Below are 25,378 nucleotides of genomic sequence, written 5' to 3'. Positions count from 1 at the left end.
TGGTTCACAGCATTTCTATTTTGACCTTTCAGCGCAGCCTGATTGGCTGTGACAGTGGGGCATAGTAAGTCCAAGTCAATTCGAGGACTGGAGAGCGGCAACCACCAATTCTTTCAGCCAGTGGCCCCGCTAGCTGTTGGTGGGCTCCAAGTTCCAAATTGCCCGCAACTTTCTGAGTAACTTCGCGCGAAGGTAAATGCGCGCTCATGCCAGGTCTCCAAGTAGGAGCGACACTCACCTGCCTCCCCCTCTGTGTGTCTGTAGTTGAAAGATGGTGAAGCACAACAACGTCATCCCCAACGGCCACTTCCACAAGTACTGGGAGTCCCGAATCAAGACTTGGTTCGACCAGGTAAGACAGCCGTGATCAATATCCACAGCCCAGCCAGCCAGCAGCTAGCAGATATACACAGGCGTGTCTATACGGTCCTCTCTATTAGAGGAACAAAGCGCGAGGAGGTGAACAGGTCAACAAGCCAGCCATACGAGACGACAGACAGTTAAATCACTAGACATTGTGGGCGTCGACAGTGGAGAGACCTACAGGACCGTGTGGCTGTCTGAAAAACTGGCTGGCTGGTGGATACAGGCAGCATAGCAATTATACTGATCCCGCGATTATTTGTCGTCGACAGGCTGCCAAGAAGAAGACCCGTCGTCTCAGACGTAAGGCTAAGGCTGCTGCCATCGCCCCGCGTCCGGCCGCTGGTCTGCTGCGCCCCGCTGTGCACTGCCCCACGATCAAGTACGGCTCGAAGGTCCGTGCCGGCAAGGGCTTCACCCTTGAGGAGCTGAAGGAGGCTGGCATTAACCGCAAGCAGGCTCTGAGCATCGGTATTGCCGTTGACTTCCGTCGCACCAACAAGTCGGTGGAGTCGCTCCAGGCCAACGTGCACCGCCTCAAGGCCTACAAGGCCAAGCTTGTGGTGTTCCCGCGCAAGAGCAACAAGCCCAAGAACGGCGATGCCCCCGCTGAGGACGTGAAGAACGCCGTGCAGCACACGGGCCCGATCCTCCCGATCACCCGCTCGAGCATCAAGTCGACCACGGCCGTCATCACGCCCGAGATGAAGGAGAAGAGCGTCTTCACGCAGCTGCGTGTGGCTCGCGCTGACAAGCGCATCTTCGGCAAGCAGGCCAAGCGTCTGGCTGACAAGAAGGAGAAGAAGTAAGTGTCATTTGCGTCGACATCTACTTGTCTGCCCTCGTTTTAAGAGGGTCGGCACTCCCTAAGGTCAATTGCGGAAAATTGGAACACAATACATCGCGCATCAAAAAGTATCGTCTTATCCTGATTTTCTGCATTAATAATGGTCCCTCCTAGCAGCGAAGTGTTGGTCGTTTTGCAAGTTGGATTGTCACGTTGCAACGTTTTTGATTTTCTTGATTAGTTGGGCATACATGTGTTGTAGTTGAACGCAGCATGCTGCAACATTGAACCGACCTATTTAAGTCCAGCGCGGACGCGAGCATCACGGATCGCGAGGCAGTCGAGCTCAAACTCAGGCCAGTTATCGAAGAGAACCGTGTCCAACTTCTCGCACGTCGGTTCTTCTCCTCGATTGTAGACCCACACTCGATCTCCTCTGGTGTCCACCACAACTCCTTCACGGGTGCCACAGTTGATAAACTTGGACATTTTGCTGTGAAGACTATCAACTTTTTCCGTAGCAGTCACCCGTTCAATTACAACAGTTGGGACGCATGGGACGTATGACTTCCCTTTATCTTGAGCGGATACAGCAGACCAGGTGCTTTGATCAACGTACGAAATGCTGGGAATGAACTGGAATTGATAGGCATCTTCTTGGCTAGAGCTTGGTAGGTTGAACTGGTAGCCGGCGTGGTCAAGCTCAATATGATACCCAGAACGTCGTTGATTCATTTTCCAGTCGCTTGCTTGACCGTGTGCCTCGAGTTTCTCCATTTCCGATCCAGCATCAGAAGCAACGTCGCGCACAATGAGAAGCGGGAAATCGTACTCGAGAAAGAACCGTTTATCCGTCACTTCATTCAGATCTGGCGGGGGATCGACGTGATATCGGCCTGGAGCCGCAGGTACATGAGCACCCCCCGGAAGCTCGATATCTCCATTCATTATGCGATCAACTTGTTCGGTTTCCTAGCGTCAGTCTACCACGCGCCAACGGTGACATCAGTATAAAGTTTTACTGCGCTATCTGGTACAGTTTTACCTTTTCTCTCGCTTGACTGCGTCGATTTCAGACTGAACCCCTCAATTATTATCTTCTGCAACCAACTTGTTCGTACTTTAGCAGCGGTCGGTAGCTTCTCTTTCAACCTCGTCCCGCTTTAAAGTATTGAATTATCCTTGCCCTTCATTCAACAGCTCAGTGAAGTTCGTTGAGCTTTTAACTGGACCGTTGGGGTTATTCAATTGTCTACTTCACACTCGCACGTCTGCATACGCTTCTGGTTCCATGAGTAGTGGCTGCTTCTCTGGTTCGTCTGACGGCATTGAAATCGATTTGAGTTTGACTCGAGTTCCTTCAATGCTTGTGTTTTCTGAGGTGTCAACTTTCTCCGGTAGTACACCGAGAAACACCAAGACCAGGAGCTGACCGACAGATGCAATCACCACGACCTGCCAGAGATGACTCCAATCTACAATCCTCGTGGTCGGGTCGGGCACAATCCCTAGTGCCGACACTACGAAGGAGGAGAGCACTCCCGATACAACTCCACCGAAGTCCATGAACGAAAGAAACAAGGCATATGTGAGTCCTTGAACCTCCGGATTGGCTGGACAGTAATACGTGGCCACAACCAGCAACTGCAACAGTACGAACTCGGAGGTGAAGGACGTGATGAACGACTCCACTGTACTGAAGGTGCACACTGAGACTGGTAGATCGACAACAGGAGGCGCTAGCAACAACCGCGGAAGACCGGCGGCTACGGAGCACATTGTGGAGAGGAGGAAGACGCTTCGAACATTCTTGTTGGTACACCACTTGGCGTACGACAGACAGGAGAGGAAGCGTCCGATCATACCGGCCAGAGACATATACTGCACGCACTCGTGCTCGTCTTTAAGGAGCGAGAACGTGTACTGGTACCAGATCGTCCCGTCGTCTGGTAGTGCATTGCACAGGAAGAAGAAGAGCATAGGCGGGAGTACAGGCTTTATAAGCTCCATCTTGTGCTGTAGATCGCGCTTGAATGGAAGCCACCACGACTTTAGCGTGTTGCTCCACGAGGACGCTGGGATCATCCCATCGAGTTCAAGAGAGCGCTCTTCTTGGCTATCTAGAAATTCATAGACTGGCGTTTCTTTCAGTCCAAGGAGACAGACTCCCACTGCTGTGAGTGGCAGTAAACTGGTCCAGCCGATGACTTGCTGTGGCGTAATGTTCTTGTCCTTGTACACTGGGACGCCCAGTATCAAGGCTGCAATGGACGCGGCATTCCTCGTCCCATTGGCCAGCGACTGCACGTGAGCGCTGCTTCTACTGGTGGCGTCTCCCGTTGTCAGATCTACCAATAAGATGCCGAGCATGAGCTGGGCAAAGGCTTCGGCAATTGCGTCCACCAGTTTGACGACGAAGGCACCGGCAATAGAGTGTACGTAGGTGGCAGTGAGCACTAATGACGTAGCTGCAAGTACTTCGCAGATGACGATGTACGACTTGCGGCGGTATCCAAAGAGCGGGAGACTGTCGGATAGGAGACCGTAGAGAGGCTTCAGGTTCCAGGGGAAGAAAGTGACCGAGTAATAGAGCGTCGTCGTAGATGGAGGCATATGAAGCACGTCGAAGAGCCACTCGCCGTACGCGGTCATCGGGAACGTCATGTAGAAGGCGTGCACGAAGTACAAGGCCAGCAGCGCCAGCGGCATCCGTGGTGTCGATGGCGCCATTTTGACTCAGACTCTCTTCCAAGTGAGCCATCTGATTCGCAAAGACACATTACCACGAGCTTAAAGTGTATCACACGGTATTTTATAGCTTTTCATTGGTGAGAAATGCGTTCACATTTTCCTCCAATCGAAGGGCTTATTGTCCAGTTGCAGACACTTTGACCATCGCCTGGCGGAGGAAGCTCGAGAGACTGCGATGGTGTTCAACATCGATGAGGCCGAGGACTTTGACGACGGCACGCGCGCTGTAGTTCACACTGATGCTGCATCTGATTCAGACGGCCAGACGCAGAGCTCAACGCGTCTGCGGTCGTCCCGCAAGCAGCGACTGCAGCAGGAGCGCAAAGGCAGCAAGCAACGCGAACAAGCGTCAGCACTTCGTGTCAAGAACTGGGACGCAGGGTTGCTGGAGAGCGAGGAGTACGCTGGCAAAGTGGTGAAACGCAAGGACCTGAATGACGGCATGGAGTCACCCGACGAGGACGCGATGGCCGAGTGGTCAGACGCCGAGCCGTTCGGCGCATCGGAAGATGAAGAAGAGGAAGAGAAGGTTGAAGAAGAAGAAAGTGAAGAGGACAGTGACGATGAAGACAAGAGCGCTGAGATGCTCATCCGCGGCTTCCAGAAAGAAGATTCGGCTCGACTTATGGGCGCACAGGACAGCGAGAAGGTCGTGGAGAAGGCCAAACAAGTGCGCAACCAGAAGCTCATCTGGGAGCGCTGTCTGGAGGTGCAAATTTACACCAAGAGGCTTCTAACTACAGCCAAGGACGCATCAGCCCACGAGACAGACGGAGAGACAGATGAAGAGGCCACCAAGACTATAGAGCAGGTCGTGGCTGAGCTCTACAAGAGCATCGACGCCGTGTCAGCCTTACAGGAAAAGCTCTGCAACGTCCCGGAGCTGAATGCTGCAGACACAACGAAGAAACGTAAACGCACATGCGACGAACTGTGGCAGGAGATCACGGCCAGTAACCGCGCGATGCTGCCTCAGTACAACGACATTCTCATCACACACACGCGCAAGACGGACTTGGCTGCAGGAGGCAAGAACAGTCAGGCCAAGAAGTTCAAGGCTGTGAACCAAGACATCCTCGCCCAAGTCGAGTCTGTTCTCGTGGATCCTCAACGAGTCAAGCGCAAGGCACACGCCCCATTAGACGTACCCGAAGCAACAGAAGCAGGCGAAGACCAACTGGACGAGCTCATGTACGACGACTCGGACTTCTACCAGCAACTGCTCAAGGAGTTTATCGAGAGCGGCGGGGGTGGCGCTGGTCAGGACGCCATGGTGAGACGTACTCATCGCAAGAAGAAGAAAATCGTCAACCGCAAGGCCAGCAAAGGCCGTCAACTACGCTACACGGTGCACCCCAAACTCGAGAACTTCATGTTCCCAGAGCCTTACCCGAAGCCCGAAATGGACGTGGACGAGCTCTTCCGCTCGCTCTTCGGTCAGGTTCGTCAATAGATTCGTAAAAAAAAAAAAAGTGCTTGCTTATGCTTAAGTGCCCTATGTCTGCTTCCCCTCTGGAAGATGTACGCCAAGTTTTCCCTTACAGCACATCGTCTTCTTCTTCCTCTTCTTGTTCTCCTGATAGATACATTTCCTTGATCTTTGCCACGTTCGCTTCCACCTCTCTCAGTCGCAGTTCGTTCACTCCATTGGCGCCAATCTTCTTGACGATACCAACTAAAGTCACGGCCTTCTCGGCAACATGCACGACAGCCCTCGCTCGGATCTTCTTGGCTCGTGTAGTATTCTCCAACGATTTAAACTCTTCTTCAGCCAAATCCATCGAGGCATCAGCTAACACCGTGGCAGAGTCGATGAGTTCTGTGCCGCGCTGTTCAAAGCGCTCGGGGATGTTGAACGCGTGCAGTTGACGCACTTCCGCTGCATATGAGCCGCTCTTAAATACTTTGTGCTTGAGCTTCACCGTGTCCTTCAGTAACTGCGTGAACTTGTCGATCAATTCCGGTTTGCCCTTCGCAATCGCGCGCAATGTAGCAGGAGCATTTAGAATCTGCACACGCTTAGCGATCAACTGACCAGAGTCGCGTTCCAGGAAGGAAAGCCCCCATAGACGTCCATAAGCCTTACCAGCATCCAGTCGTTCCTGCTCTGAGAAATACCAGTCTCGTGTCTCCTTGTTCTTGATGAGAAGACGCGAAGACCAGGTCTGGACGGAGTCAGTACCGAGAGAAAGCCCGTACTCCTCCAGCTTAGGAGCGATCGTTTTGTAAAACGAGATGGCCTCTTCATCAGTAGACAGCTTCGTAGTCAACAGCTCGGCCACTAGGCGATTGACTTCGTCACGGTTCTCCACGAGCTTCTTGTTGCTTTCTTTCCGTGCCTTCTTCTCGAGCTGCTCGATCATACTCATACCACCAGGACCTTTTGATTGCTGGGATTCATCACCGAATATGTCGTCGATAGCACTCTCTGCAGCGGCGAGTTCTTGGGCCATTTGGTCTTCTACTGATCGCGGTGGCATGCCGTCCACTCCACCGCTGCTGCCACGACCACGTGACCCGCTTAAACTTCCCCCGTTTGATACTGCATCAAACAAGAATGATTGATTAGTAACTACAGTATCAAACGAAGTTAAAAAATGACTCACCTTGCTGGATAATCTGCTGGTGTTGCATTAGAATGCTGAAGAGCTGTTCCATTGAGACAGGGCCAGTAGGGGAGGTTGGGGCTTGAACCGGTGGCTACAATATTTACGTCGGTAAACATACAGAATGTACAGATCGATATACAAAACTTACACCGGGATCGTTGGGCGACACCTGGTCTGGATGATCGAGAAGATCAGGATCCACCTCTTCCGCCTTCATCTTGAGCTTGATCTGCTCGTCGGGCATGCCCATTTGTCGCAATTTGAAGTATTTCACAAATTTCGGGTCCTCTTTAACATAAAGTGGCTCGTATGGAACAACGGGGGCCGCAGCGGGCATTGAAGGCCAGCTAAAGCCACCGCTTGCTCCTTGCAGCGGAGAAAGCGGAGCCCCATTCGACGGATACCCGGACGGAATCTGCAGCGGTGGCTACAGCATTTCATAAGCACAAAACATATCAGAAAACCCTCATTCGGTCATTCTAACATCATTGCAAAACTTACACCAGGGTCGTTAGGTGACACACTGTTCGGGGTATCCAGGAGCCTTGGATCCACGCCTTCCGCCTCCATTTTCATCTTGATCTGATCCTCTGGCATACTCATGTCCTTCAACTTGAAATATTTCTTGAACGCTGGATCGTTAGCCACAGTCATAGGAATATAGGCTCCTTTCTCCGGCTATTAACAAGCAAACAACACACCGTTAAACCAAAATAAAGCATACAACGCAAACGTTTAACGTACACCCGAGTCGTTCGGAGACACTGCATCGGGCGTGTCCAATAGATCAGGACTGACTCCGTCAGACTTCATCTTTGTCTTGATCTGGTCGATCGGCATGTTCATGCTCTTCAGCTTGAAATATTTCGTAAAATCCGGGTCGTCCTTCACCAGTAGCGGCGTGTAAACACTCCTGGCCATCGTCATGCCTCCACTCTGAGGTGCATACGCCACGCTCTGTGTCTTCTTCTCTAACTCAGTGAGTTTCTGTTGCAGAGCCTTAATCTCCTTCAGACTGGCACCAGAAGACCCTCTCTCCCTTGTCACTCCGTTCTTTTTGTCTGCCATAAGTTGTGAGATCTGCTTCTGTAGCTTATCAATGGACGAACTCGTAGTGGCTGCATCGCTTTTGGTTGCCAAGTCCAGCAGCTTCTTGATCTGATTCGGCGTGAGCCCAGGGATAGCCACGCCTCCACTTGGTCTACGCCCTGATGAGAGTGGAGCGTGGGCCACGTCTTCGCTCTCCGAGTCGCTCTCGTCATCTTCTTCTTCCGACTCGTCCTCTTCCTCCTCCTCGGCCGCTTCCTTCTCCATCCTCATCTTAATGCAGAGGTTACGGTGTGCACGGGCATGTCTTCTCTTGCAGGTCTGTTGTTCATACATAGTTAGTGATATTTAGGATAATTCTTAGTCTTATTCTCTTTGTTTGCCACTTGCCTCGTTGCAGTAATAGGCCTTGCTGCAGATGGTGCAGGACAACGAGGCGTTGGAAGTCGCACAGTAGGCGCAGTCCTCGCCCGAGACGACCGCGAAGCCCATGCCCATGCTGGTCAGGCGGCTCATGAGCTCATCGTCGCTGTCGCTGTCCGCCATGGTCAACCGCCGATGTGATTGACTCGAGGCTTCTTGGACTCTGGCACCCGTTTCTCATGTTGAATTCGCCAAAAATATCATAAAACGGGCCGGGTCGCCACAAACACTGTCACTTTTGCCACCGAGTATTATTGGCTGGCTTTGGCATTTTGATAGGCATCGACCTCAAAAAACTCGTCGAAATATTTGTTCGCAAAGTCTAACGCTTCCGTGCTCGAGCGATCCTGAATACCTGGCTTCCACAACCTGTTCTGTAACGAGCGGGATGGAATATCTCTGCTGATCCCATTGCTAATTGCGCGTCTGCTTCGCCCGATGCATTGTCAATTTGCCACTTCAACTTCCACATAAGTATTGCCAAAACGGAGAAAAGATCGAGTCGACAAATATTATCATGAAAAGTGTCATGTGTATTGCTCTACTACGGTAGGAATAAATAACGCAGTGCAAAGCCAACCTCTTCCTCGTTCACGTTCTTCGATCGAACGTGGCTGGCTGCTGCTTTATAGATAATTGTTGCCTGAAGAACAAGAGCTCTTCTTCCTAGGCTGCTGCGCGGGACAATCGGCGCTGCGAGAGCATGCGCACCATGTCTGGAGACTTGCCGGTCTCGCTCATATTGAGCTTGTAGTCCGATCCCACGTGCTCACTGGTGACGACGCCCGAAAAGCGCTGGAACAACTCGCAGATAGTAGCATGGCCATTGGCCTCCGCGATCATCATGGCGTCGCTGTCGTTTTTGGTACGTTTCTCCGGGTCAGCGTCGTGGCGCAATAGGTACTCGGAAATGGCCAGCGAGCCCAGTTTGGCTGCAAAATGCAGCGGTGTGATGCCACTAGCAGTCATGACGTTCACGTTGGCACCACGTTCCACGAGCATCGATACGATCTCGATATTCTGGGAGACAATAGCGGCGTGAAGAGGATACGTGCCGCGTTTACTACAGACCGACACCCTGGCTCCAGTGTCAAGAAGAAGCTTCACGACGTCGACGCATCCGTTGCGACAAGCTGCTATTAGCGGCGTGACACCGGCATCGTTGGCTTTGTTGACATCAGCACCTTCGTCGAGCAGGAGAGACACAATGTCGGTTCGGCCCATACGAGCTGCAATATGCAGACATGAGGAGCCGTCCGCCATGGCAGTGTTGGCATCAGCGTAATTGAATAGGATGAGCTGCACGGCGTACGTGTGGCCGATTCGGCACGCAACGTACAGGCAGATCTCCCAGCGACGGGAAGGGGTGAGTTCGGGCGAGTTGAGTTCGTCGATGTCGCTTGCAAATTGGCTAAGAACGTGCTCACAGAATTCTTCCATGAACGAATGGATGGTGTGAACGCGCACAGGCTTCACCTGCAAGGACGGAAGCGTTGCTGGTTCTACGTTCTTTTCTTCACTTGGAGAAGACGTCGCGTCCTCTCCAATACGAAGTTCCACTGCGCGTGGGGCAGTGAGATGAACGTTGTCGTTGAAGCAACTGTTGTCTTCCTCCTCGTCTTGACTAAGCATCTGATCGGCGCACTGTTGTCTCCAGGCATTCAATGCCAGCGGGCGGTGTAGCATTACCGACGCGTCGGTCGGAAAGTATTCGGCAGCACCTAGGAAATTCACATACGTCTTGAGCACCGAACATTTGCTGTTCTGTAGTTTTTCGCGCAATACTGTACTCGCAAAGTTGCTGAAGAATTCATGTAAAAGCGCCACAAAAGCTGCCAGAGCGTCGCGGCGCTGGTTGACAGCGGAATGGTCGAGACCTGTGAGCTTGGAGCGCAGCGACCGGCGCGACGGGAACGGAAATGATTGCAGCATCGGGTACAGTCCATCAAACTCGCAACGGCTATCGGCGCAGCGGCATTTGTGCGTTAAGCCAAGATTCATCGGGTGGTGACGTCTTGTGCGTTCAACCGGCTCGTTCACGCGCTCACGGAGCGTCTTCCACATGCGACGGAACTGCGAATATGAGCGCAACGTCGTGCATACGACGTTGGACGAATGCGACGCTGGGACAGCCACGCCAGAGTCGCTCTGGGTGAGCTTGATAACGAAGAAAACCTTGCCGTCCGTGACTTGGTAGGAGGGAACAGCCACATTATACTTGTCGATCCAGCTCATGGCCAAATGTGTCTAAGGAGAAAGCGTCGAGTTGGCGAGTGGCTAAACGGACGGAGGTTTGCTGAGTCCTGTAGTGGGTGATGTTGGCAAGTTTTTTTTTTGGGCAATCAGAAATCGCTCGAGATTTCTCGTAATAGATACCCCACGCGAAGATAAATTTAACCACCGAGAGAGTTCTCTTTGGTGTGCTTTTGGTACGAGCCGACTGCGAGCAGTACGACTACGTGGATCCTTTCCCCGTTCGGAAAAATGGAGTTTGGCGTCGGCTGTGAGTCTCCGCTCGCATGGACAAGCACAAGATGCCGCAAGACCATCGTCGTAATGTGGACCGAACATCTCGTGTCACACCCCTTGAAGTCCGTTTCTGATCCACCAATCACGAGACGTTCAAGCCGATTTTCGGCCAATCGTCGTGCGGTCCCACCTTCACAACCGAACACAAGTAAAGTCGTACCGGCTCTAGCGAAACGGTAAACTTGGCTGGCATTCGTCCGCGAAGCGGTCTCCGATGTTACTGCGGGGCACAAACCTGAGGACAAGATGATCTGGCCACTAAGCGCACCTGACAGTGCAATTCCACTCGACCATGGAACGGCATGTGCAATGGAGAAGACTGACCGCTCATTCGAGCTTTAGTGAGCCATTCGCAGCCGCAAGCTTGCGATGGCCTCTAAGGCTTTCGGTGATGATACAGTACACCAAAACACACCCCTGCGTAGGAACGTACATCTTAAAGCAAAAGTTTTGGCTCGTTACCAACTTGCAAAGGCCTTTCGATGAGGAAATTACGATCGAATTTCGACTGCAACCGCTTGACAGCCGATGGATTTTCGCAGCGTCCAACTCAAGAGCTTTGCTCCAGCCGGCGCGGGTGTCAAATGTAAGGTCAGCTGGATTGAACAACGTTGCCAGCGAAGTTGAGCTGCATCAGAGCCGCAGGTTCAGTGGAGAGGCCAGCAAGTCCGTCCGATGCACCGTGTTGAGCTCCGGAGCAGTGAACTGGGATTGCAGCACTTGCAGCGGGTCGAACTTCTTCTCGACGCGATGCTGGCGGTGTGCGCTCCACGGGTGATCGCAATTGCAAACCCACGGGCTATAGAGTACCAAGATACGGTGGATTTTTGATACACAACAACCCGAGTTGTAAGATCGAAATTTGCACTCGTGCGACTTGCAAAAATTTGCATGTACGCACCTGTCAAATCCTTGACAGCCGCACTTGGTCTTTTGGCAGACAAATGGTTTCCTGCTCGGGTCGTGATCCGTGTGCCTATGTTTGCAGCGGCATCGTAGGATCCAGGCGCCTTCCGCCACAACATAGAAGAAAGCTCTACACGAACACTTGGCCGATGTACACGCGAAAGCGCGGAACTCTGCTGGAGATTTCACACGAGGATCGTTGACACTACTCGGATGTTCCTTGTATCGATGTCCGCTGTAAAAGTTGGTAAAAAAAATTAATTCCAGTATGGCAGTAGAGATCAATCGGTAAAAACAATACCAAAGACATCGGCTTTCCTCGCGAACAGGGATACACTCGCGCTTGCATGTGTCACATGACCACTGAATCACCATCTTGGTGTAGCTCTTCAACTTCATCGGAAGCGGAGCCAGCGCGGGGTCGGAGAGCGCCATAAGCTCATTTGCCTGGTGCTCGATTGGTAATGCGGACTTTCCCTTTAGCTCTGAGAGCTCCTTCCTCAGCTCCGCCACCGAAATCTCGTCCTGATTGCAGCTTCCCGGGGTTATTGAAGTCTCAGCATCTGGTAACTTGGTATCTCGAGCCTCTTCACTCGATGAACGCTTTACTTGCAATTCGCTCAGTTCTGGTTCTGTTGGACTGGACTGTTGGTTTCTTTCCTCTAACTGGTTTGGTGTCAAGTCTTCGCAAGTTAAGACAATGCGGTTGTTCACCTTTGATCGTCTTCTTCGTAGCTTGCTCTTCAATAGTTGCAACGATTGCGCCCGCGAAGCAGCATCCTGCTCCATCGCGACAGAAATTGTAAAAATGCGTCTCTTCACATCCTTGCCCGTTTAAGATCCGTCGGTCTTCATCGCAATGGGAAGGTTGACACCAGTAGCATGGTGTATCTCTGTGACGATTGCTTCGATTCCCACAACCGAAGCGCTCGCTTGCATTGCTGGAACGTATTTCGATGGAGTTAAGTGTTTGCAATGTCCAGGAGGCACGTTTGGCGCTGTACCAGGCCTCATCTCTTCATCGTGCTCTGGGCTGTGCGCCGCTGGGTTTTTCTGCCCAACAGGGTCGACTTCATCTCGAGAAAAGCCTTGCGGTACTTCCGTCTTCTACTGTCCACCGGGTAGTGCTGAACGTCGTCGCGTGGATGAAGGGTATTACACGATCACCTTTCCATCCGACCAGACAACTTCGCAAGGCGCTGGCCAGCAAATACGCTGCGAAAAAGGTTACTACTGCGTCTTCGGAGTACGACGAGCTTGTCCTGCCGGTGTATTTGGAGAATCAACAAGAGTCACTACGCCAGAGTGCACAGCACCATGCCCTAAAGGATCGTACTGCCCCAAAGCAACGGCAGTTCCAATCCCGTGTCCTCCTGGTACGTATGGAGGCGAACTCGGTCTAACAACTGCTCATTGTAGCGGGCTCTGCCCAGTTGGCTACTACTGGTACGTTCAAAGGCTTTCAGTGTTGATTCGGGTCACTTTAACCTTACTTCACTTTCGCTGCAGTGAAATTGGGACGATCACTCCAGCGCCATGCCCTGCAGGGACTTACGGGGCGACACCAGGTCCCATGAGCTCAGCATGCTCGAGTATTTGCTCTACAGTCAATGGAGTGTTGTCGTGCGTTCCTTCACCTTGTCCAGCGGGATACTACTGCCCACTCGCGACAACAGTGCCGCTAGAGTGTGGAGCAGTTGACAAGTTTTGCCCCAAAGGTTCGTCCGCACCAACAACCGCTACGGCAGGTTACTACACCACTTGGAAAGTGTACACTGGAACATCCTTCACTGGAGAGCAGCTAGCACTGCAGTATGTAGAAGGGAACTCGCTTGCCATTCAGAACCAAACCACACGATCAAACCACCATATTTGCGATAAAGGTTCGTATTGCTCTGGCGGTGTTAAGAGACTTTGTCCGGCAGGAACCTACGGCGCAACCGATGGCTTGTCGACGGCTGCATGCACTGCTCCATGTCCTGCCGGTTTCTACTGGTAAAGTTATCGACGTTCCCACACCTTCAAGTTCTTGAACTGACTGTGTTTGCAGTCCGATAGGAACAGCAGACTACAGCCAGCATCCGTGCACGCTAAGAACATCATTTTGTCGCCAAGGTTCTTCCGTACCAACCGCTGTCGATACCGGGCATTTCACCGTGGCAACACAAGGGGGTCTTCGTACAGACGAAACCATTTGTCCACCTGGAAGCTATTGCGTCGGTGGCATTCAATATCTTTGTCCTGAAGGCACGTACGGAGCCACTTCCGGTCTTTCGTCTCAAACCTGCTCGGGGAAATGCCAAGACGGACACGTTTGTCCACGAGGTTCAATAGCAGCAAAGCAATCGCCCTGTCCCGCAGGGTCGTACTCTCGAAATGGCAAATTTTGTGCGCCTTGTTCCCCCGGTTACTGGTGTGGCGTTGGATCTCCAGATCCGCAGCAACACGCCTGTGGGGCCGACAACGTGTACTGCCCGCTTGGGTCGTCAGCAGCTCAACCTGTACTTGATGGTTACTACGCTGTGGGACAACAAGTCAATACACACACATCGGAGGCACTGTGTGTACTCCGAAATGCTCCTCATCTTCCACAGTGTCCTACAAGAACAGTAGGAGTAAATGCTAACAAATAGGGATTTCTTTCATCATAACGAGCCACCATTAAAAGCTTTTGAAGCTGTGCTCCTGCGGTTTAATGCGCCACGTCGTGTACTGCTGCAGCTCTTGAATAAATGCTTCAGAAGGCTGTTCTTTCGATTTGGGCATGGCAGAAATGTCAAACTCAGAGAGTTCTCCGATGTAGAACTGCTTGAGGTAACGAAAAGACTGGCGACTGGCATGGTAGATCTCGAACATGACGGTCGAGTCCACATTCATCGCTTCCTGGGCGATTAACTCGGAGCCACCGGGATGTTCAGGGATCCAACGTGTAATGTCCAGCACCATTCCTTGCATAACAAGCCACACCTCGCCCGCCTCATTGCGGTGAACAACCTCCTCCCAGCGAATAGCTTCCTTACGCACGCGTGTCTCGAACTCGCCAAAGCGTCGCTGACAAACCTCCTGTAGACCGATACACCCCACCGTGATAGCAGCAGCTAACAGATCGTCTGTGACTGAGGGATCGAATTGAAACTCGGTGCCGTCGTTACGAGCTTCGTGCTCAAGATACAGAAGAACGCGATCAAATGTGCAGCAGTCCACGTCCACTTCGATTGTAGTAGATGCGTCCTTATGTACCCCCTTGCCCGATAGCACAGCCGACGACAGTTTAATACATGGGAACAGCAGCTTCTTCTTGACGGGGAACTCCTCCTCGTCATTCGTGAGTACCGTGACTACATCCGAGCGCATAGACGCCAGTCCAGCAGAACTAATTGGCGTGACGTTTAACAGCTCAAACGCCGGAGATTGGCCTCCTTCTGACGATACGAAAACCTGAACGTCTTCGTCCACACGACCGCGATACGAGTCCGGCATCGTGAAGTCTGTCTCGTCCTCGTCCTCGGCATCGATTTCCAGTACGCGGACGAAATAGTTGCGGCCATCCTTGTACGGCATCACAAGTCGCTCATGCTCAGTCAGTACTCGTTGCCACGTAAACTTGGCGAATGCTGCTGCAAACTCCTTGGCATCCGTCACGATCGGAGCTGTTGGTGGCTGTGTTGCAACACCCATATCCTCGTCACTGCCCTCCCCGTCTTGTTCCTCTAGCAGTGGGCGAATTTCAATTGCCACTGCATTTGCAGTAGGCACTCGATCAGTAAAGAGCGTCCAATTCTCCGTTTGGAGCCTGCAGAGCTCCAGATTGATCATTTGTGGTTGTGATAAGGCGATGGAGCCACGTGGGACTGCATCATGCGGACGTACAGATACTACGAACTGCGCGTGCAGTCTAGGGTGAAGCAGAGCGGCGCCGTCGGGGCCTGAAGCATCGACGGGGAAGTCTTCCGGATGCACCAACGCGCAATGACGCAATTGCTCAGACGTGATGTCCAGCTCGTCCAGCTCCTCGACACTCAGCGAGCGCGTCCAGACAACGCCTGTGTCCATGGACCCTTGCTGCTGCTTCTTGAGACGGAGCACCGCCGCCATGGCGGGCGCGCGGATCTCGCCTGCCGGGTTGTTGTTCGCGTTCCACGGCATCTTCTGGTGGTCTCCTGTGTGATAGATTGTGTGTACCGCGACCACACAGATCTGCGACTTGTGCGACTGCTGGACAAGCGTTCGGATTTGCACCACTGTCGAGTTCTTTTCGTTGACAACATTGAGTCAACTTCAGCACTGAAGAGCAGCTTCTCACCCGGCCCACGACCACACACAGAAGCAATTTAAAGATTTCTCGAGTGAAGTTGAGCTAGCAGCATTGATCTTCACGGACGAGTCTGCCAGAGCCATCCATTCGTGTCTAACCTTCTGCATCGCTGATGGTCGCTTCTTAGCGTAAGATTGGTCGCAGCTCGCAAGTCGAGCGTGCCATAGCATTGTTGGCGTGCTCAATCTCATTGTATTTATCGTGTACATCAGAAGCCTAGCTTGGAAGCTGTTGAATCACGTCGGAGGTGAGCCTCAAGTTGTGCATCACGGTGAGGCGGGGCACGGATATTGACCAACGATTCGTTGGTATCCGTCCAGAGTCGCAAGAAAAGGAGCAACAAGTGAGGACCGCAAGGAGGTCTGTGAAGCTTGGAGGATAACTTCAAACAGGATGCATCAACTTCGCTGCTTGATTGCCAGCCAACGGTTTGCCATGGAAAACCGAGACGGAGCGGCAAAATGAGTCAGCCGTCCATCTCTCTACCTGTAACCTGTAGACGAACAGAGATCCTATGCTGCCAGTAGCAAGTTGGGTCACAGTCCTCTTCCTGCACAATTCACTACTTTGCAAGTATTACCATGCAAGTTGCCAGAATCCTCTCTCACATTTGTTTAGCGCTGGCCAGCATACTGAAACCAAGTCTTGCCTTGTGGTTGAAGTCTTTCAGCACATCAATCGACTTTCGCAGGGTAAAACACGTGCGACTATTGATTCCCTTAGTATCACTTCCAGATCTGCCCAAGTGTCAAGACCTTCACTCTTACCATCCAATGCTGCGTCGCGCTTCCTCCTCGCTCCTGCGCCGCGTGCAGCAGCGCGGCATCTCCAGCTCCTCCAGCCGCCAATGGGACCAAGTGCGTCCTCACTTCCACGCTGGGGCCCACGGCAACCCGAAGCTGAACCTGCCACAAACCGTGTCAATTATCGGTGCCCCCATGACGTGTACGTCTGCCCTCCTACCTCCAACCTTACAGCAGACTTACCATTACCTTACTATACTATAACACAGATGGCCAGCCACTACTGGGCACGGACAGTGGCCCGGATCAACTGCGCGAGGCGGGATTGCACAAGACTCTGGTGGGTCTGGGCTGGTCCGTCGAGGAGAATGGGAACCTCAGCTTCGTGGCGCCATCCTCTAACGACCCGGTACTGGACCCACGCTACGGCAAAGCCAAGCAGTGCTTCCCCGGTGAGAAGATCTTTTTTTATGCGTTATTCTTACGAAGAATTGACATTTTTTGTGAAGTTGGCAATGGAACGAAGCAGTTGTACGAGATCTTCAAGCAGAAATCTGGAGAAGGCAAGTTTTGCTTGGTGCTGGGTGGTGACCACACCATTGGAGCTGGATCGCTTGCAGGATTGCTGTCTGTGCACCCGGACGCTGGTGTTATCTGGGTGGATGCCCACGCTGACATCAACACGCCAGCGGATTCGGACTCTGGGAACATGCACGGCATGCCAATCGCCTTCCTCATGGACGGTATGGTGGACAGCTCCAAGGTTCCAGGCTTCGAATGGCTCGTTAATGGCCCCACGATGAAACCGGAGCAGCTCGTGTATGTGGGTCTGCGTGACGTCGACACGTTTGAACGTCGCGTCATTCATGAGAAGGGCATCAAGGCGTTCTCGATGCAAGAAGTGGACCGCTACGGCATTGGCAAGACGATGGAGATGGCGCTGGACCACCTGTGCGGCAAGAAGCAGCGTCCACTGCACATGAGCTACGACATTGACGCAGTGGATCCACTGGTGGCTCCTTCCACGGGCACACGTGTGCGTGGCGGACTCACCTGGCGCGAGGCTCACTACGTTGCTGAAGCTGTGGCCGAAACCAACTTGATGGTGGGTCTGGACATGGTCGAAGTGAACCCCATGTTGGCGCCTGGAAACGGAGCTCAGATTACAGTCGACATGGCGCTCATGCTCATCTCGTCGGCACTTGGAAACCGCATTTTGTAAGACAATCCAGTCAGAAATGGCGTCGTTAAGGTACATTCATAACGATTTGCACCACTAACCCACTAGACAAGAACACAATACCGTGAGCACAGGTGTCCCTACATTACCGCTTGCCTTTTTTCTTGGAGCCATGGAGGTTTGCTTCATCCAAGAAGCCATTGTCTTCCAGTACCTGTCGAGCGCTAGCGTTGATGTGCTTGAACCGATCAGGACCCAGTTTAATCCCGCCGTACCAACGCGTCACCACTACAGCTACGTTCTCAGCTTTAAGCAGCTCCAGCAGATTCGACAGTTTACTTCCAGCTCCGTGCTCGCCATCCTCGTCATTGTCCTTGACGGTGAACTCGCCAATGATTCGATACGCCAACATGTTGTGGATCGCTCGCTCAATCTTGCGATCGTCCAGTAAGAGAGCGAGGAAGGAGCGAACGTCCTCAACGCATTTGACGGGACACGCATGGGCGATAAAAGTGCTTTTCCGATCAACGATCGCCGTGCCATGGACGATCAGCGGTGCAATCTTCGCTTCACGCTCCACATCGCGCACCAGTTGAGCTGTGCGTACACGAGGTCGGAGAGTCTGGGAGTCGGACTCGAAGTACTCCACAGTATCAAGTCGAACTGGGCCTGCTATTCCCTCTTCATCACTGTCTTCATTGGCATCCACTTGAGCGGAATCTAGCTCAGCGTTGGCGTATTTCTCCCTTACATCTTCGATCCATTCGTAGAGACACACTTGGCCGCTCGATCGCTCGAAGATAGCAGCCTGTACGAACTGTTAGAGCTATAGTTGACAATTTATGCAGCCACCGACGTACCAGGTCCTCGAGGATTTCATCTCGTTGGACGTTTGTGAGTCCGAAAGACTCGTACACTTCAGCGATTGGAGCGTCTGTGGACGGGTATCCCTGAGGCAGATGCACTAGCAGGACGATGGCGTGAGGTCCGGGCACTGAGATGGTGAAGGATCTCGCAATGCCCGGTTGATCCAAATCGCTCTTGAGCTGGAATTCATCCTCGAAAATGGACTGCATCAGTGAAAAGAAAAACGTTAAATAAAAGTGTTCGATACTACTAACCGACCGTCACCTATGGGAATCACCTGTAAAACTTCGATCTCCTCGTTCTAAATCCATACAAAACGCAACAAATTGAACACAACATTAAGCGTAAGATGAAGGTCACTCATATCCAGCTGAATAGCTCTCAATTCTCGTCGTATGATGCCTGCAACGCTGGCATCAACGTGTCGTACCTGGAGCTCTGCGTTGTCCTCCATGACTAGCAAAACTGTCAAAAACTGATTTCGTCCAATCCTGTTACTTCAAATATACATTTGGACCAATCATATAAACCTTTCAGCCGCTCCAGTCACGATCATGGAGACCAAGCGGAGCGCCGAGCAGCTCTCCCGCGACGCCCAGCGCAAGCGCCGCAAGCAAGTCAAGGCTGAGGCCAAGGACGGTGGCCAGTGGGACCGCTGTATGTTCAGGGTGGTGCGGAAAAACCGCTACTGCAACATCTCCAGGTGAATAACACTCCATGTATCATAACGTATCGAAATGATTGCAGACTTTACCTGACCATGGTTATTATGCAGAGTGTCAGGCTCGCTATTCTGCGGCAACCACTTACCTGATAATGACACAGTAGTAAGCAAGAAGTCGCAGAAGTTCAAGGCTGCCACACGTCGCCGTGTACCGTGTCCGGTGGACGCGTCGCACACGGTGTACGAGTACGACCTGGCCAAGCACGTGTTAGTCTGCAACCGCGTTAAGGATGCTGATGCCATGAAGAAGCTGCCATATTATAGTCACAACATCAACTCTGGTTCGCAGTGCAGCGGTAAGGAAGACAGCAAAGCTTCAGATACTGAAGAACCTGCAGTAGAGAAGGAGGATGAACATTCAACACCGTCAGCTCAAGAGCAACAAGGCATCATTGATAAACTTCAAGCTATCGACTTTGCAGATCTGCGAAAACGCATTGAGGTGGCGTATGCTTCTTGTGTTGGTGAATTGGCACTGGAGAAGCTGCACCACAAATGCTGTGACCAGCTTTTTGAAGAGAAGAAGAAGGCCGGAGCATCCAAGAGCGTGTTGCGACACATTGAGCAGCAAGCATCGATCATCGGACACATGGAGAAGGTGCAATTGCTTGAAGACCCAAATGCAGCTTTCGTGGAGCTTGGAGCTGGGAGAGGAATGCTGTCTTTAGCGCTAGCACAGATGTACCCGGACAGTCTGTACGTGCTGATTGATCGGGCGCATACTCGGGGCAAGGCAGATCGCTTTATTGGCGGTGACGGCAAGGTTGATGAAGCTGCAAAGGAAAATTCGTCTACGCTACGGGCAAAGATCGATATTCGCCACCTGAATTTTGCCGGTATGCAAGAGATTTTGAACAAACCCGTCGTCTGCATGTCCAAGCATTTGTGTGGTGTAGCAACAGATCTGTCGCTACGAGCCATTGCACAAACACTTCCTGAGTTCAAGAGTGATAAAGTTACGCCATTAGAAGGTGCCACTTCTATCAGTTCTAGTTTCCAGGGCTTGGCAATCGCGCTCTGCTGCCATCATGTGTGTGCATGGGAGGACTATGCGAACCCAGAATTTTTCCTGTCGCAAGGTTTCAAGCCCGAAGAGTTTGAGTTACTCACTAGTATGACGTCTTGGACCACCTGCGGAATGGGTCTTGAGGGTGACGCCGTGCAGCACATTCTCGGCATCAGGTACGGTCAAAGTACTTTTACTTACGGATGTGCCAAAGATGAATTGTCTGATATTTTACATTTCCTTTGGTTTGACAACTGCAGCAAAGACGATCGTGCAGTTTTGGGCAGGAAATGCAAACGTATTATCGACGCAGGGCGTGCGGCGTATTTGGCGCAGTTGCAGCTGAAGACTCGACTTGTTCACTATTGTGACACCAAGGACAGCCTTGAAAACTGTCTGCTTGTTGCGTGGCGATAAACTCGATCCCTGGAAGTGACAATTCAAACGTTAGAGAAATAATGGAAATCCGTGGCTTTATGAATTCTCGATTTAGGATATCGCTAAATTTCTAATTTCTTCGGTTTTGAGCGCTTCAACGATGAGAATACCATTTTCAATATGCTGGAGTGTGGCTTGATAAACCTCCAAGCCAATGTCGACATCCGGAAACAATGTCTTCAACGATTCTAGACTTAAAACTGTATGCGGGTTCTCCTTAATTTTTCGCTGGAGAATGTGTTCCAGAAGACGTGGTCTAATCTTTCCACGTGAAACTACGCTGCGTCGAGCAAATAGCATTTTACTTACCTCACTCACCACATCCCCGCAAATTGTTACAACACGGTTCGCGAGTTTCATGTTGGCAGCTTTCTTGTAACTTTCTTTACTAACTTCATCATAGGCGTCAAGAACGATAGCCAACATCATATTCATCAGTACCAGACTGACAACGACCATGTAGATCCAATAGAATGCGACGGAAAACTGGAGATCTTTTATCGACTCGAAGTCGAACACGCCAAAGAGCATATTAATGCACGAAGCCATCGAGTTGTCGAGCGAAGAAAACTCATTTGCTCGATCGCCAAAAATCATCGACCCGATGATCGTGAACGTCAAGAAGATGACGATAAAAACGATGAAAAACGCTGCAAATTGTTTCAAAGCGCTTGTAACAGTACGCGTGAGAATGTTAAGCTGTGGGTGGAACCGGAAGCGATTGAGAATTTGCAAACCGATCAGCGCAATTATGACGGCACCAACCACTCGAAGTGCCGAAGTGAGATCAGCGATCCGTTTTAAATTGTCGATCACAACGTTGAGAGATCGAATGTCGTCTTCGGTTCCGTTAACATCAAGAGCGTAGGGATCTGCGAGCTTCCAGAGAGAGTCTTGGAAATCATAGTCATTCAACAGACTCGCAATGCTAGCCCAAATAGCGTAGAACACACACATGACAGCTTCAACGATGAAGAGACCAAACAGTCGAGTGATCATGCTAGGTCGAGATGGACGGTTTTCCTTCTTACGCCACTCCAAAACGCACGAGATCGCCCATACTAGTGCAACAATCCACCAGATCCAAACAAGAATATCGTTCACGTATGAACTTTTCTTCCCGTAAGGAATCGAAATTGTTGGTCTCGCTTTAGCCTTAGGCGTAATATAGCCACCAGCGTGGAATTCCAGCGTTAATTCTGTGACTACGTAGCCTTCAAGCTCCCCGTTGTAGGTCAAAACTGAAATTACCACTTTGTCTGTCGAATTGTCGATCCAATTCTGGTTCTTCCAGTCAGAAAGACCTTCCAATGCCTCGGTGGCATTGAGACTGAATATGAGTAAGTAAGACTGGTATTCGTTGTCAAGACCTTGGTATGCATGACACACTGGGTAAACCATGTAGAGAGAGCCATCTGCCCCACAATCAACTGTCGACTTTCTGTAGACCTCAATTAGTACACCACCAAGGCCCTTATTGAACAATCCTATGCGAGCGTAGTCTTCGGATGGTAGATCTACTCCATTCTGATCTTGAGTCACGAATACCGATGGAACGAAGGCGTTATTAAGCCAGTCGAATACATCGCCGAGCTGGCCAATGTTGTAAAACTTAATAGGCGAAGTTGGAGTCACTGTATCGTCACCTGACTGAGCCAATATCGAGGAAACTGCATAGGCTTGTTCATACATTCGTGATGTAGGGATATGAGTGAACAGCATGGCCGTAAAGAGACCAAAGTAGATGGCTGAGTAGATTATTCTGCCCACAGATCGCACAATCGATCGATCATGAACAAGCGCTTCATGAGCAGCTTGGAAGGTGATTGTTAATGTGAAGGTGGATTCTGCAGTCTTCTTTCCACTCTCAACATCATCGTTCACATTTTCCGTGACGTCTGCAATGACCTCCGATGGCTCAATCGTCTCCATAGGCGACGATGTCAGAGATTTCGCTTGTGACGAGGTGCTGGAAAAACGAGAAGTTAGTCGTTATCTCGTCGTATATAATACATGGTTGTTGCATTGCGCATTCGTTACAGTGTTCACATCCAGCATTCGTTTCATTGTTTTCATATCTGCAACAGCTATGCCAAACGACCACTGAGCCGAGTTGCACCTGGTTTTAGCGCTACATGTAGTTGGTCCAATTCAAATCTATTTTTCTTAATTCAATGGCTACGTTGGCTTCTCAGGATACTTGGATATGGCCACATCCGTCGAAGTCTTAGCTCCACCACCTTTGACGAAATAGTGGCCGGGATCTTCGGAAATCCCGGCCACTATTTCGTCAAAGGTGGTGGAGCTAAGACTGCGACGGATGTCGGACGGAAGGCATGGCACTACGAGGATAGACGGCAACAATACTTCATCACAACCGCAAGGAAGGAAGTCCATCGGTACACCCAAGGAGAACAAGTTCAAGAAGGGCAAGGAGTACTGCAGTGTCACGTGCAAACTAAATTCCATCTACAAGGACCCACTTCTCCGTGATGAAATTCGCCGCAGCGCCCGCGAGATGCAGCAGATTCGGATGGAAGCTTGGCATCTCGTAAACCTCCACACGCTTCGATGTCTAGAGGACGACATTCCGCCGGACTACACTGACAAGACCTTCTACGACCACTGCTGTTCCTGCAGCGCAACTACTTCCAAAACTAATCTCATCACTAGGAAGAACCCCGAGCTCTGGGAGTCGTACCGGGTGTATAAAGAGAAGCGAGCACTCGCAGGCCTTGAGGAGGTGCGTAACCTCGTCGACTACTCTCGGCTGAAGGCTGAACTTTGTGAACAAATGGTTGTGAACGCTGGAGTGATGATTCGTCAGCATTTTGCAAAGCGCCTGAGGCTCTACGTGCATATTACATTTGGAGGGTTGGATAGCAATCTCGACAAGAAAGAGAAAAAGAAAAAAGCGCTCCTTGTGAGAGAAATTATGTACGCGTGCTACAGCACCGATGAGACGGATGTGGTGGAAGCCCTCCAAATACGGGACGCTCTTACTCCGTGTGACGTCGAATGGAGCGAGCAGTGGATACAATGGCCAAACCGCATCGGTGAAAACGGATTGGCCTTTTTACGTTCGATTGATCTGGGAGTTCCAAGGAGTGGTTGAGAAGAGGATGAAAAAAGAGCCCAATGAGAAGGGAGTGCGTGCGTTCTCACTCTTTCCCTTCTCCACGACATACACGGCGTCGCACATCAAGATTAACGGAACCACCCTTGCAGGACTCTACCTACGCATCAAGAAGCGGGAGAAGGAGTTTTGCTGGCAGATTGGAGGTTTCAACGGAATCTTTTCAGCAAAACCGTTGAGTGGTGGTGCGCAACGCTTTGACATATCGAGGTTTAAAACGAGAAGTCCTCAGTGCCCTCTCCCCAAGCCCGAGTTGCGAGCCTCCCCGTAGAAGGGAAATATGAGCACGCTAGCCACCTCTTTGCAAACCAGGTCACCACGGATGGATACGGCGCATCTATTCTGCTCTTTCGGCCCAAGACAGAGAAAAATGGCGAGGAGAGAGCGGAAAAGAGGTCTTCTGATCACCCCGTTATCCTTGCTGGGTGTGTGCCGGACGTCATCGTTGGACTGGAACCAGGGATGCGAGCCCTTTGTACGGCCGTCACAGAAGATCTACGCTCTAATGTGAAAAGACACTTTCGACAACGAAGACGCAGATCCCGGCGTGGTAAGAAGACACTTGGATCACAGCGAAGGAAGAGCAATCGCCCACGCTGGATACGTAGACCCAAGGCTCCTCAGCACCAATTCGACCGAGATGTAGTTCGCATCAGTACGCGTGAATATTGACACTTGACCGGGTTCAACAAATTTCGAGAGTGGAGTGGGTGTCTGAAGAAACGAGATCAAGAATATCAAAGAGTCATTGTCAACATGCCGTCGTTCAGGACGGCAAGTTTTAAGAAGTATTTGGAGTGTCTCGACTACGTCTGGCGCCACGCCAAGTTCCTACTTGAATTCTGTGCTGACCACCCGTTTCTTAAGTGGAAATTCTTCAGGAAGCGAATGGCACGTGTTGCGGTAGATGCAATAGCCAAACGCATCGTTCCAGTGGTCGGCACGAAGACATGTGTGGCGTACGGAGACTGGAGTAAGCGCAATGGTATCAGAGGTCATGCATACAGTCCAGTGAAAGGGTTGAAGCACGCGCTTCAGAAGCGCGCGATGGTGATCTCCATGGACGAGTTCAGAACGAGGAATCTCTACTCGCAGTGCCACCAGACACTTTCGTCTGTTCAATATCTCGTCGACACCAAGCTCATGAAGCGAAAGAAGCGTAAGAGAATGGCTCTGATACGTAATCGACCAGAAGTATAGTTCGAGGAGAAGAAATGTTACGGAGTGCTCCGCTGCGACCACGAGGGCTGCGGGGCTTGATACTGGGACCGCGACGTGAACGCAGCAATCAACGTGTTGGAGCTCCTGAAGAGCGAAATTTTAGGTCAAGGACGTCCGGAGCCCTTCAAAAGGAAGTAGACAGGAATCAAATCGTGGAGACGAGAAAATCTCCATCCAGGCTCGACCTGGATATTACATGGGGACCACAGGGTTCCGCCCTGGAGCAAAATTAAATCAGAGTTTTATTTTACCGAGAATTGAATCTTGTCGTGCTAAGTACGCTTCCTCATCGCTACGTGTAAGCTAGTAACGGTAAATACCTGGCCCGTTACA

The 25,378-nt window shown here is 51.4% G+C and overlaps 16 protein-coding genes across 19 annotated transcripts; 8 read left to right on the top strand and 8 right to left on the bottom strand.

Moving 5' to 3' along the window:
- The first annotated feature begins 26 nt into the window (after nucleotides 1-26).
- On the top strand, nucleotides 27-3,902 carry PPTG_04728 (hypothetical protein). Its single transcript, XM_008897006.1, has 3 exons — nucleotides 27-192; nucleotides 265-352; nucleotides 636-3,902. Exons 2-3 carry the CDS (start codon nucleotides 272-274, stop codon nucleotides 1,170-1,172), a joined length of 618 nt encoding a protein of 205 aa, XP_008895254.1. The 5' UTR covers nucleotides 27-192; nucleotides 265-271; the 3' UTR covers nucleotides 1,173-3,902.
- On the bottom strand, nucleotides 1,445-2,098 carry PPTG_04727 (hypothetical protein; the record flags this gene model as incomplete). The annotated part of the gene is made up of 1 exon (XM_008897005.1): nucleotides 1,445-2,098. One exon carries the CDS (start codon nucleotides 2,096-2,098, stop codon nucleotides 1,445-1,447), a length of 654 nt encoding a protein of 217 aa, XP_008895253.1.
- Nucleotides 2,408-3,880, bottom strand: PPTG_04726 (hypothetical protein; the record flags this gene model as incomplete). Its single annotated transcript, XM_008897004.1, has 1 exon — nucleotides 2,408-3,880. One exon carries the CDS (start codon nucleotides 3,878-3,880, stop codon nucleotides 2,408-2,410), a length of 1,473 nt encoding a protein of 490 aa, XP_008895252.1.
- A 115-nt stretch (nucleotides 3,903-4,017) lies between the features above and the next one.
- Nucleotides 4,018-5,478, top strand: PPTG_04725 (hypothetical protein). Its single transcript, XM_008897003.1, has one exon. It carries the CDS (start codon nucleotides 4,077-4,079, stop codon nucleotides 5,352-5,354), a length of 1,278 nt encoding a protein of 425 aa, XP_008895251.1. The 5' UTR covers nucleotides 4,018-4,076; the 3' UTR covers nucleotides 5,355-5,478.
- PPTG_04724 (hypothetical protein) lies at nucleotides 5,210-8,168 on the bottom strand. The gene is made up of 6 exons (XM_008897002.1): nucleotides 7,948-8,168; nucleotides 7,255-7,878; nucleotides 7,012-7,188; nucleotides 6,659-6,937; nucleotides 6,508-6,601; nucleotides 5,210-6,443 (listed from the first exon to the last, which is right to left on the bottom strand). The coding sequence occupies exons 1-6, from the start codon at nucleotides 8,101-8,103 to the stop codon at nucleotides 5,440-5,442; spliced, it is 2,334 nt and encodes a 777-aa protein (XP_008895250.1). The 5' UTR covers nucleotides 8,104-8,168; the 3' UTR covers nucleotides 5,210-5,439.
- A 322-nt stretch (nucleotides 8,169-8,490) lies between these two features.
- On the bottom strand, nucleotides 8,491-10,819 carry PPTG_04723 (hypothetical protein). Its single transcript, XM_008897001.1, has one exon. The coding sequence runs from the start codon at nucleotides 10,213-10,215 to the stop codon at nucleotides 8,647-8,649; it is 1,569 nt and encodes a 522-aa protein (XP_008895249.1). The 5' UTR covers nucleotides 10,216-10,819; the 3' UTR covers nucleotides 8,491-8,646.
- Nucleotides 10,820-10,911: 92 nt separating this feature from the next.
- PPTG_04722 (hypothetical protein) lies at nucleotides 10,912-12,204 on the bottom strand (the record flags this gene model as incomplete). Its single annotated transcript, XM_008897000.1, has 3 exons — nucleotides 10,912-11,308; nucleotides 11,411-11,650; nucleotides 11,717-12,204. The coding sequence occupies 3 exons, from the start codon at nucleotides 12,202-12,204 to the stop codon at nucleotides 11,143-11,145; spliced, it is 894 nt and encodes a 297-aa protein (XP_008895248.1). The 3' UTR covers nucleotides 10,912-11,142.
- Nucleotides 12,205-12,371: 167 nt separating this feature from the next.
- PPTG_04721 (hypothetical protein) lies at nucleotides 12,372-13,037 on the top strand (the record flags this gene model as incomplete). The annotated part of the gene is made up of 2 exons (XM_008896999.1): nucleotides 12,372-12,861; nucleotides 12,925-13,037. The coding sequence occupies one exon, from the start codon at nucleotides 12,372-12,374 to the stop codon at nucleotides 12,816-12,818; it is 447 nt and encodes a 148-aa protein (XP_008895247.1). The 3' UTR covers nucleotides 12,819-12,861; nucleotides 12,925-13,037.
- A 256-nt stretch (nucleotides 13,038-13,293) lies between these two features.
- Nucleotides 13,294-13,709, top strand: PPTG_21453 (hypothetical protein). Its single transcript, XM_008897464.1, has 2 exons — nucleotides 13,294-13,410; nucleotides 13,466-13,709. The coding sequence occupies exons 1-2, from the start codon at nucleotides 13,378-13,380 to the stop codon at nucleotides 13,658-13,660; spliced, it is 228 nt and encodes a 75-aa protein (XP_008895712.1). The 5' UTR covers nucleotides 13,294-13,377; the 3' UTR covers nucleotides 13,661-13,709.
- A 183-nt stretch (nucleotides 13,710-13,892) lies between these two features.
- On the bottom strand, nucleotides 13,893-15,648 carry PPTG_04720 (hypothetical protein). The gene has a single exon (XM_008896998.1). It carries the CDS (start codon nucleotides 15,559-15,561, stop codon nucleotides 14,077-14,079), a length of 1,485 nt encoding a protein of 494 aa, XP_008895246.1. The 5' UTR covers nucleotides 15,562-15,648; the 3' UTR covers nucleotides 13,893-14,076.
- An 805-nt stretch (nucleotides 15,649-16,453) lies between these two features.
- PPTG_04719 lies at nucleotides 16,454-17,819 on the top strand. Of its 2 annotated transcripts, XM_008896997.1 has the most exons (3): nucleotides 16,454-16,675; nucleotides 16,743-16,925; nucleotides 16,983-17,819. In XM_008896997.1, the coding sequence occupies exons 1-3, from the start codon at nucleotides 16,504-16,506 to the stop codon at nucleotides 17,693-17,695; spliced, it is 1,068 nt and encodes a 355-aa protein (XP_008895245.1). In that variant the 5' UTR covers nucleotides 16,454-16,503; the 3' UTR covers nucleotides 17,696-17,819. The 2 variants fall into 2 exon arrangements, with proteins under 2 accessions (XP_008895245.1, XP_008895244.1); XM_008896996.1 differs by having other exon boundaries at nucleotides 16,743-17,819.
- On the bottom strand, nucleotides 16,919-19,045 carry PPTG_04718 (hypothetical protein). Of its 3 annotated transcripts, XM_008896994.1 has the most exons (5): nucleotides 18,951-19,045; nucleotides 18,798-18,821; nucleotides 18,514-18,723; nucleotides 17,527-18,461; nucleotides 16,919-17,422 (listed from the first exon to the last, which is right to left on the bottom strand). In XM_008896994.1, exons 1-4 carry the CDS (start codon nucleotides 18,972-18,974, stop codon nucleotides 17,799-17,801), a joined length of 921 nt encoding a protein of 306 aa, XP_008895242.1. In that variant the 5' UTR covers nucleotides 18,975-19,045; the 3' UTR covers nucleotides 16,919-17,422; nucleotides 17,527-17,798. The 3 variants fall into 3 exon arrangements, with proteins under 3 accessions (XP_008895242.1, XP_008895241.1, XP_008895243.1); XM_008896993.1 differs by having other exon boundaries at nucleotides 16,967-18,461; XM_008896995.1 differs by having other exon boundaries at nucleotides 16,967-18,461; nucleotides 18,514-18,821.
- Nucleotides 19,039-20,744, top strand: PPTG_04717 (hypothetical protein). The gene is made up of 3 exons (XM_008896992.1): nucleotides 19,039-19,223; nucleotides 19,296-20,426; nucleotides 20,511-20,744. Exons 1-3 carry the CDS (start codon nucleotides 19,075-19,077, stop codon nucleotides 20,665-20,667), a joined length of 1,437 nt encoding a protein of 478 aa, XP_008895240.1. The 5' UTR covers nucleotides 19,039-19,074; the 3' UTR covers nucleotides 20,668-20,744.
- A 200-nt stretch (nucleotides 20,745-20,944) lies between these two features.
- On the bottom strand, nucleotides 20,945-22,620 carry PPTG_04716 (hypothetical protein; the record flags this gene model as incomplete). The annotated part of the gene is made up of 2 exons (XM_008896991.1): nucleotides 20,945-20,968; nucleotides 20,998-22,620. The coding sequence occupies 2 exons, from the start codon at nucleotides 22,618-22,620 to the stop codon at nucleotides 20,945-20,947; spliced, it is 1,647 nt and encodes a 548-aa protein (XP_008895239.1).
- A 388-nt stretch (nucleotides 22,621-23,008) lies between these two features.
- PPTG_04715 (hypothetical protein) lies at nucleotides 23,009-23,803 on the top strand (the record flags this gene model as incomplete). Its single annotated transcript, XM_008896990.1, has 1 exon — nucleotides 23,009-23,803. The coding sequence occupies one exon, from the start codon at nucleotides 23,009-23,011 to the stop codon at nucleotides 23,801-23,803; it is 795 nt and encodes a 264-aa protein (XP_008895238.1).
- A 777-nt stretch (nucleotides 23,804-24,580) lies between these two features.
- PPTG_04714 (hypothetical protein) lies at nucleotides 24,581-25,183 on the top strand (the record flags this gene model as incomplete). The annotated part of the gene is made up of 2 exons (XM_008896989.1): nucleotides 24,581-24,983; nucleotides 25,149-25,183. 2 exons carry the CDS (start codon nucleotides 24,581-24,583, stop codon nucleotides 25,181-25,183), a joined length of 438 nt encoding a protein of 145 aa, XP_008895237.1.
- Between the last annotated feature and the right edge of the window lie 195 nt (nucleotides 25,184-25,378).

The sequence above is a fragment of the Phytophthora parasitica genome (assembly GCF_000247585.1).
Source record: "Phytophthora parasitica INRA-310 unplaced genomic scaffold supercont2.5, whole genome shotgun sequence".
Lineage (NCBI taxonomy): Eukaryota > Oomycota > Peronosporomycetes > Peronosporales > Peronosporaceae > Phytophthora > Phytophthora nicotianae.
Note: the sequence above shows the minus strand (reverse complement) of the source record. Positions and strands in the feature narration are given on the sequence as shown.